This window comes from Nanorana parkeri, unplaced genomic scaffold, assembly GCF_000935625.1.
Source record: "Nanorana parkeri isolate BGI_ZX_2015 unplaced genomic scaffold, ASM93562v1 scaffold651, whole genome shotgun sequence".
Classification (NCBI taxonomy): domain Eukaryota; kingdom Metazoa; phylum Chordata; class Amphibia; order Anura; family Dicroglossidae; genus Nanorana; species Nanorana parkeri.
This window is the reverse complement of record NW_017306919.1, coordinates 686,628-696,836: the sequence shown is the minus strand read 5'-3', so window position 1 is coordinate 696,836 and position 10,209 is coordinate 686,628. Positions and strand designations below refer to the sequence as shown.

Sequence of the window (10,209 nt, the reverse complement as noted above, 5' to 3'; positions counted from 1 at the left end):
GGGCCCCCCCCCCCCCCAGCTCTCACTGGCTCCCCCATCGACCTCCATGTTATTACAGGATACAGTAGTGACATGAAGGTTCAACCAGTAAGAGCCGTGTGAAATCCTGGGGATGGATGCTTCCAAGAGTGGTTGGTTTTCACTGCAGATTTCAGAGAAAGATTTCTATTGAACAGCGCAATGTTTTGGTGGCATGGCAAGTGGGGAAAGTAGGTATTCACAGTCTTATTGTACAGGTATGTCTGTTTGGGGAACTTTTTTTATGACAGGTTCACTTTAAAGAGGACCAGTATAGCTGTTGCTTTGTCTAATATTTGAAACTGCCCCCAAAAGTTTAGAACAGCTACATTTAAAAACGTAAGTGCAATAAGCTTCTATGATTTTATGATTAAATTGAGTCGCACTGCAGCACTTTTATCTCCTATTGTTAGTCTAATTATTTCCTTGGTTGTATCAGTCAATGGAAGTCACATAAACGGTGATGTGGGAAGCAGAAATTTGGGTCTATCTGCCAGTAAAGAAACAAGAGGTCACCAGCCCAGCAGAGAAATGTGTCCAAATGAACATATTTACAGAAGTATGGACATATTGTCACAAGGATTGCAATGCTTTGGGGCCAAGGAGGGTCCCTTCATCAGGTTCGATATGACAGTCATATGTAGCCTGATGAGGAGATCCAGCGTGTTCCCAAAACGTTGCGATCCTTGTGACAATATATCTATGCGTCAATAAAAGACGTTCATTTGGACACATTTCTCCAGTGTGCTCATTACATCTTGTTTCTCTATTGATCTAAGCGTTCATTTCAGCACCTATACTTAAGGAGTTTAGCGGTAAGGAGTGCGCAGGATACCCACTGTATCTGCAAGGAGTCACCCCAGATGCCACAGGAGTGGAGCTCAGAGATCACTTGAGCAGCATATTCAGCACACAATTAAGATGAACTATTAAAGAAACTTAGCATGAAGTCCAATGTTATTCGTGTAGAACCAAAAGGGGCCCTTCACACTTGGGTATGTAGGGGATTCAAGTATCAGGGAGCTTTGTAAAGGACATTTACTTACCTGATCCCCTCAGGCTCCAAGACTGGAACCCGCATCCTCTTTACCACTCAGGGAGTCAGAGGCCCAGTGACATCATCACTTCTAATGCAGGGCCCAAAGCCCTGCATTATACATGAGCACCCCAAGGGACAGTTTACAGGCCAGAGTGTAGGGGAGAGAGGTGAGTGCTGACTGCCAGGGGAGCGTGAATCAGGCAAGTAAAACTGCTTTCCACAATCCCCTAGACCTACATCTAGAGGGTTGTGGAAAAAATACACAAAAGGACAAGAAGCTAAGGAAGAATACACATGACTCTTGTATTTAGCCAATCTCTGCTTATCAGTTTTATTATATTTTTCTTTCTTAACTGAATTATTGATTCTGACAGCTGCTTATTACTAATGTCCTGAACAGTTTATCATTATTGCCACATTTTGACTAAAGTAAAAAATATTCCATCAAGAACTTGTTTGGATTGATTTTGACAATACATGTTCTATTTGACATGAACTATTATTTTCTAAGGAGGGCTGGACAAATCCGAGGAGCCAGGCAGCCAATGCTCCTTCAATATGAGAGCTGGCTCCCAACGTTTGAGGTTATCAATGGAGCTGGCTCCTAAAATAATCCTGCTGGCTCCTGAACTCCATATTAATTTGTAGGAAGGCACCGAAATTTCGGCTGCTGAACCATCCACCTGAAAATGGTACTATGGGTACAATGTCGATAGTACCAAAACGGACAAAAATGTGGTGCATCTCTAGCTTCTCTCCTCCCCGCTGGATGCCAGTCTGTGTCCCATATGATCCCTGCTGCTCTCCCCCATCTGTGTTGGCAGAGGCAGCGGGGACACAGAGGATCAAGTTGCCAGTGCCCAGCAGAAGAGAAGCTGTCAGGAGGCAGAGCGTGGCGGGGCTGGGGGGAGAGAGCCAACAGCTGTCACAGGAGGACGAGCTGTCCTCCAGCACCTCCCTGCCCAGCTACTGTGACAGACAGAGGAGTCAGGATGGAGGGCGGCTTACAAGCACCCAGCATCCCTCCCGTCACAGGAATGGGTTGGAAAATTCCTAGCTAAAAGGAGCTTGCAGCCAATTGGCGGCTGGCTCCGTTCAGGTATTCTGACAGCAGAGAGCAGTCATTGTCCAAATACAATGCAAACAGCAGGGGATTCCTCCATCAACACTCAACTGAATCTGTTCTATTTTGTTTTGTTTTTTTGCTCAGCCCACAAGTAGAACGAAAAAAAAAATATGCACGTGTATTCCCGACTTCAGTTTTACAGCGTCATTTGAACAGTATAAAAACACCGATTACTGGTAGAGATTGTGAATTGGCAGTGTGAGTTTCAGAACAATATACTGATGGCATCCACCCCGCATCCCATTCAGTAGTGTTGCCCAATATCCCATTCAAAGCTGAAGAATATGGAAGTGGAAATGTTGGTCAGAACATGCAATACAGGAACAACTTTTGCTATGTGGGTTATGAAGATGAAGCAAGCCTGTAATTAGTTTCTAAGGAAATGTTCACATTTCCTTTGTTGGTTTTTACACATACACACTTCTGTATTTTTGCAGTAAGCAACTCGTTACAGAACACCAGCTCTGAAGGAAAGTTTCAGTTTTCTGTGAATACAACATTATTCAGGAACTCTCACACCTCACATGGAATCATGGGGCAACAGGCCATAGCAAATTGCTGGGAAGAGTGGGGAGGAATTCCCTTCATTATACTGTTTTATGAAGCAAGTCATAGCACTTTATGCTGAACATGCCATTATTTACAGAGGAAACCTCAAGTCATGAAGGTTTACAACGACTTTATTCGTTTTTTGTGTTCTGGAAGTACAGCCTACCTTATAAACATGACTGAAATGAGGAGGTGCAAAGTGACTGTGTATAGGGGCCCTTATGATCTACTAAAGTACACAGTCAGCACTCAATGCTCCATCCACCACATGACCTGACCTCTTGTGGCAGGGCACGGGTCTAGCAATCCATTGCTAGGCATGATTTTGATAACAGGAAAAGAGGGGAAATCTTACAAAGGGGTCACTTGCTGCGATGTCACTCGCACTAAATTTCATCCCGCCTCCTCTTTTGTCTATAGGACAGAAAATAGACAACTAAGTATTCCCATTGTCAAGGCTTACATTTCAACATTAGGACCATAAAGAAGAACTCCAGGAATTTCAAAAGTTAACCCTTGCAGTGGGGCTACCAAGGGTTAAGTGCTCGTTTTGGTCTAGGGTCGCAAATAAAGAAAGTATGCTTACCTAAGCCTCGATCATGTCTGGTTGCTAGGCCGGTCCCCGCAGCCTCCAGCAGTCTAAAGAGTCATGACATCACACAGCTCCATTAGACATGATGATGCAGAGGGACATATCACCTCTGTAGCAGAGGGGGAGAGAGCTGAACGCTTACTGCTGCAGGACCAAGGATCAGGTGAGTATCTCCTCTTTATTCTGTTCCCTAGAGCAAAATGAGCAGTTGAAGTGGACTTTTACCCCTTTCATTAAAAATCACATCAGCCTACAGCTCTACATGCTGATTTAAAATCATCCTACATTCACTAAACAAACATGTTTTTCATTTACTTAAAAATAGAGTTCAACTACTCCCTGGTCCAGTTTTGGCACAAATAATGTAAATTGCCAAAGCTTTGCACCCTGGGAAGGTTACATCAGCAGAGCATTGCTGGGAAATCTCATCTGTAATCTCATGAGATCTTCGGGAAAGGCATTTTCCTCCCCTGAGATGAGGTGAATGGTCACATGTCCTAGTCACATGTGCCAGAGTTCCAGGAAGTAAATGGAGATCTAGTAATCTGCCCTTAGTAAACATGGCCAGTGTCAGAAGACTGGGAAAGAAAAAGAGAAATAAGGAATGCAAAGAATACAAAGCTGGCAATGATCTAGAAAAATGTGTGTGTAGATTGTCATTACTAAACGGTTCTAAAGGTGTGTTTGTTATTTTACAGATATGGGTAACATTCCCTTTTAACCCTGAAGCCCCACTGCTAGAGTTAACTCTTGAAAATCCTGGATTTCTTCTCTACGGCCCGTTCACAGTAATCCGTCCGCTAAAATGCTGCATTTTGGGTTGTGGTTGCTTCAGCAGTGGGCGTTGTATCGCACACTGCTGGTGCTGTCACTGTGTACCATTTTTTTATCTATTTTTTAACTTTATTGGTAGCACACAATGTGTACAGTCCATTCAGGTCCACATAGAAAACAACCTTTTTCTGTGTGTCCTAGAGGAGACCAGTGTAAATCCGGTGTGGTAAATGCAGGCCACCACTGTTATATGTGAAGGGGCCATAAAATGTAAACATGGCTCTGCTAAATGCTAATCTCTAAGTGCACCTTTTCCTGAAAATTCCCTGAATTGCGGGCAGCACAGTGGTGTAGTAAGCACGTCTGCTTTGCAGCACTGAGGGTCCCCAATGCTTGTGTGGGTTTCCTCTGGGTACTTTGGTTTCCTCCCACACTGCAAAGACATGCTGGTAGGTTCACTGGCTCCTGTCTAAATCAGCCCTGTATGTATGTATGTATGCGAGATAGGAACCTTAGATTGGAAGCTCCTTGAGGGCAGGGACTGCTGCAAATGAATAGTATGTAAAGAGCTGTGTAAATCCTAAACCAGTCATTTTGCTACTTGTATCCTTTTTTTCTCTGTACTTGTTTACATGAAAAGTCATAGCTTAGAATAATAAAACCATGACAAATGCATATTATAGTTATACATCTAAGGAATGCATTTGTCACAATATGTATTCCATGAGACAACTCTGTTTTCATCCATCTACAAAGAGTCAGCACATGCTGCAGCAGCAGTTTATGTATTACACGAAGGTCTCGCTCGATCCAATCCACTGATTTCATAGAAATACACCCTACCTCTAGGGTATGAGACACGAGAACATAAAGAATGTCCAACTCATCAAGACAGTGCTTAATTCCTCACTGAGATAGCAAATGGTGAGCAAACACCTCAGGGAAGCTTGTCATTACTATGTCATGAAAGAGGAATGAGAACGGGCCTTGTGGATCTTCCAAGCTCCAGAAAAAAGGGACATGTACGAGTGCAGTGTGTGAAGAGTAGAGTGAATGTGTGCTGCTAGTATGTGATGTGCTGGCTCATCAGTGGATGCAGGTACAGGAACTGTTGAGTTTGTATTGTGCTCTAGGCAGTCAGCCAGTGGCTCTTCTATGCTGGTATTTTCGAAGTGTATACAACAGAGCACATTTCACATTATTCACCGCACTCTATTCATGTCTGTGCAGACTTAACCCCAGAATGGTTCAGCTGTAAAGGAGAACGATACTGTTGTGTATGTAAACCCAAGAAAAAAAAACATCCTATATTATATAGTGCAGCTTACCCTTCCTTCCATGTGGTGGCTGCATTCGTTTTCTCTTTTCAGTCTGCGTCTTTCCTATATTTTAACCTGGTGATCCTGCTAGTAACACTTTCTGTTCTGCGGTGACAACGCTCACTCATTGTCTTGTATCTAGGTTGTCACCCTAGGACGGGAATATCAAACTGGTGTCTTAAGAGAAGCATACTATCCTCTCATTCTTTAACTGAAGATAAAAGACAAAATGTGCCCCCAGCTTTTCTCCTGTTCATAAGCTACACCTCCTAACACAATTTGGTAGCTGAATACTTCAGGAACTGTTTCCTGGCCTGTTTCCCTAAGATTAAATATGATGAACTGCAATTGTTACTATAATGCTAAGTTCCCAAGTGTCAGTCTTTTTCTGGAATTAAGTAGGTATGGCCCCAAGGAGCAATATTGGGGGCCCCCGATGAAGATTTAGTCCTCTCAATTCTGCCCACTGTTTTTAATCTGAGCTTGACATACCAGCCCTAAAACAAAAAGTGTGTGAGAACTACACAACCCCACTCTCCTCTTCTTAACAACATGTTCTGTAGATCTAACAATTCCTAGGGATGAGCTTCGGGTACGACTCAACCGTGGGTTTGACCTGAACCCAAGCCGATCACATTTCCATGAAATAGGTGAACCATTTGGACAGTTTCCCCACCCACTGAACCTCCCTCTGTACCCTGGCAACCAATGACACTGCGGGGCCTCCAGCGCCTTAGCAACCAATGACACTGCGGGGCCTCCAGCGCCTTAGCAACCAATGACACTGCGAGGCCTCCATTGATGTTGGAGCAGCCTAGCCGCTAGCATCCTAGCAACCAGTGACGCTATGCAAGTCGCAAAACGCCATTGGTTGCTAGGACACAGGCTATCCTAGGTTCAGTTTGCTTGGATGTTTACCATTTCTGTCTGCATTTGGTGAACATCCAAGCGAACCAATTCGGGCACATTCGGGTCATCACTATTCTTGAGATCATTGTTAGAGACAGCATTTTAGAGAGGACAGAACAGCATTGGATTTCTGGCAGGATCAACAATTATTTATCTGAACATATCAGATAGATATAAGAAGAAAACACTTTCAATGGTATATTTATGAGAATAAGAATAAAAAAAAAAAAATAAAAAAAGTTAATTGTAAGGGCTTGTTCACATGATATCAGGTCCTGATCAGGTGCGGATCTGCAGACTGATGTAGTGCGTTTTTGCCACGTTTTGGCCGCGTTTTTGATGCGTTCCAGTAAAAAAAAACTTTTTTTTTGCTGGAGTGGGGCTGTTAGTATGTGACTGCTGGTTCACACCTAGGCGTATTGCATATGCGCGTCTGCCGCTCATTCTTTCTACCGCGATTCGCTGTAAAAAAATTGCGCGACAAACGCAGATTTCCGAGGGCTCCTTGGCTGTATCCCAATGGAAACGCGCAACAAAAACGGCCCAAAGTAGTACATGTACCTTTTCAGGCGTGGGCCGTTTTGTAGCGCGTTAGGGACGGGCTGAAATACGCCAAGGTGTGAACCAGACCCATTGAATACAATGGGATTTAGATGTTTGAGCGTTTTGTAGAGCGTTCGTCGAGCGTAGAACGCGCTACAAAACGCTCAGGTGTGAACCAGGCCTTAGCTGCACTGCAGTGCGTTTTTGATGCGTTTGACGCGTTTGCGCTTCCTGACCGTTTCCGGACCTGACAAAATGTGTAGGGCTGCAACAACTAATCGACATAATCGATTATTGAAAAAGTTGTCAACTATTTCAATCATCGATTAATCGGCTTCCGATTGGTTGCCCCTGTTCACGGCTCCACACACGGTGCGCGCCACACCTCCTCCGCCTCCTCATACCCGCCCGCATCCATGCTCCACACGCCACACCTCCTCCCTGCCTCACGCTCACTGCCCGCCCAAATCCACAGTCGGCACAGGGACGTCTTAAGCTGGCCATACACCAGTATCAACCCAGCTTCAGGCTTTGGAAGGGGTGCTGGGGGTCAATTAAGAGATAATTATAGAAAAGGAAAGCCATACTTTAATACTGGAGTACACCTTTAGGACAACATGCGGCAAGGAGCCATCTGAGGCCCCATTCACACCTGAGCGATTTGATACATATTCCCCAAAGCGCATCAACACTCAGCATAAAGAATCCCATTATTTTCAGTGGTGCCCATTCACACCTGAGCACTTTGATGCGTGTTCCCCTGAGGCCCATCAACACTCAGCATGTGGAAAACCCATTATTTTCAGTGGTGCCCATTCACACCTGAGCGCTTTGATGCGTGCTTCCCTGAAGCCCATTAACACAACATGTACAATCCCAATATTTTCAGTGGTGCCCATACACACTTGAGCGCTTTGATGCATGCTCCCCTGAAGCCCATCAACACTCAGCATAAAGAATCCCGATATTTTCAGTGGTGCCCATTCACACCTGAGCGCTTTGATGCGTGCTTCCCTGAAGACCATCAACACAACATGTACAATCCCAATATTTTCAGTGGTGCCCATACACACTTGAGCGCTTTGATGCGTGCTCCACTGAAGCCCATCAACACTCGGCATAAAGAATCCCAATATTTTCAGTGGTGCCCATTCACACTTGAGCGCCATGTTGCCGATCACTCAAAGCTCAAAAAAAGCAGAATGGCGCATTTTTGGCCCTACAGGCTTCAACGGGGAGCCTGAAAAATGCTCATTATTTTGCGCCTCCTCCTAGTAAATAGTTTTCCATTGGCGAAAACAAAAGCATTCACAAAAAATCTTCAAAATGGACCTAAAAAGGTGTCCGATGAGGTGTGAATGTAGACTTCAATGAGATATGGGGAAGGGGTAGACAACTCACCGTGACCCCATCTTTCATGAGGATCTTCTTCACCAACATAATCCGGTTGCTGGTGTTCTTCTTCTTCTTGTCTTGGCTCATCTTGTCCTCATCATCGTGCCCACTGCCTGCTGCCCCCGCTCCGGTCACTATCAGGGCACCCGGTGCAGGGGAGTCGGAAGAGTCCAGGGCTGCCTGCACTGCAGGCGGGCTGCTAATGTCTATGGTGGCCACCAGTAGGGCGCTGCTGCTGGGTGCGGGGTGCAGGGGGTACGGGCTGCAGTATTCCGTCTCTCGGAGGGAGAGCTGTGCGGGCTCCAATAGGGCCGGGTACGGGGGAGATCTACAACGGTCAGCGGGCTCACACACCGGTCGGGAGCAAGGCTCGGGCTGCTCAGCTCCGGTGCCCTCTCCCGGACTTCCCTTGTCCCTTGAGGGATCCAGACTCCAAGCCCGGTCCGGCTGGACCTGCCTGCTAACACAGTTAAGGACCGGCAAGAGCGGCCTCTACCTTCTCTTCTCCAGGAACGACTGCGTACTCCCACCGCTCACCGGATGCGCGTCACCATACCGCCCAGACTGCCTGACACTTGCCGGTAGCCGCGTCACCGGATGGCTGCAGTGCGTGTTGTGGCCGGCAGGGGGCGCGCGTCACACTGGAACACAATACGCACGCAGCATCTGCCGCTTGTCACAGTGCACGGCTGCTGCAGGGTCATTTAGAGGGATTTATCAACACTGGAGCAGTTGTCCATAGTAACCAATCAGCTTCTCTCTTCAGTCTGATCAGCTAAGCTTTGAAAATTAAAGAGAGAAGCTGATTGGTTGCCTTGCTCCAGATTCTGTCCGCTCCAGTTTTCATAAATTCCTATGTTTGTGTGAACTTTTAACTAGTGTCCTTCCAATGATCACCTCTGTACACCTCTCACCGTCACTCATCTCCTTTGCGGAATAATGTCTTTGGAAGTGTCACAATGCACGCTGTGAGGACTGCCTGGGGGTGAGCTCTTGCCCCCCCACACCACCTATTGCTGTCCTTGCAGAGAGGATTCTGTGTTTTGGTGTGACTTTTGGAGAACAACTATTGTGAAGACTGGATTCTAGTAGTAGCTACAAGTTTTTACACTCTTACTTTTTTCTGTGCTCTCCATGACTCTTATCTTCCTTTGTTTCCTGCTCACAGAAATATACAATGGGGCACAAGTCATTTGTAAGGGAGCTGTGGGGAGAACTGGTTTATAAAGGGGATATGATAGCAATGATTCTAGAAGTGTCATATACTGTGTCTGCAGTCTTGTGTGTGCACCCCCTGACCATCTCCTGTACTGTGTGTGCACCCCCTGACCATCTCCTGTACCGTATGTGCACCCCCTGACCATCTCCTGTACCGTGTGTGCAGTCTCTGACCATCTCCTGTACCGTGTGTGCACCCCCTGACCATCTCCTGTACCGTGTGTGCACCCCCTGACCATCTCCTGTACCGTGTGTGCACCCCCTGACCATCTCCTGTACCGTGTGTGCACCCCCTGACTATCTTCTGTACCATGTGTGCAGTCTCTGACCATCTCCTGTACCGTGTGTGCAGTCTCTGACCATCTCCTGTACCATGTATGCAGTCTCTGACCATCTCCTGTACCGGGTGTGCAGTCTCTGACCATCTCCTGTACCGTGTGTGCAGTCTCTGACCATCTTCTGTACCGTGTGTGCAGTCTCTGACCATCTACTGTACCGTGTGTGCAGTCTCTCACTATCTACTGTACCGTGTGTGCAGTCTCTGACCATCTCCTGTACCGTGTGTGCAGTCTCTGACCATCTCCTGTACCGTGTATGCAGTCTCTGACCATCTCCTGTACCGTGTGTGCAGTCTCTGACCATCTCCTGTACCGTGTGTGCAGTCTCTGACCATCTTCTGTACCGTGTGTGCAGTCTCTGACCATCTCTTATACCGTGTGAGCAGACT

At 46.3% G+C, this 10,209-nt stretch overlaps 1 protein-coding gene across 1 annotated transcript in view; it reads right to left on the bottom strand.

Annotated features, from left to right (window-relative positions):
• LOC108792507 (hippocampus abundant transcript 1 protein-like) overlaps positions 1-8,746 on the bottom strand; it is a 56,584-nt gene extending 47,838 nt beyond the window's left edge. Inside the window, exon 1 of the mRNA XM_018563299.1 lies at positions 8,271-8,746. Within this exon, the coding sequence (XP_018418801.1) occupies positions 8,271-8,351 (81 nt within the window). The 5' untranslated portion in view covers positions 8,352-8,746. The remainder of the gene's footprint in view (positions 1-8,270) is intronic.
• Positions 8,747-10,209: the final 1,463 nt, after the last annotated feature.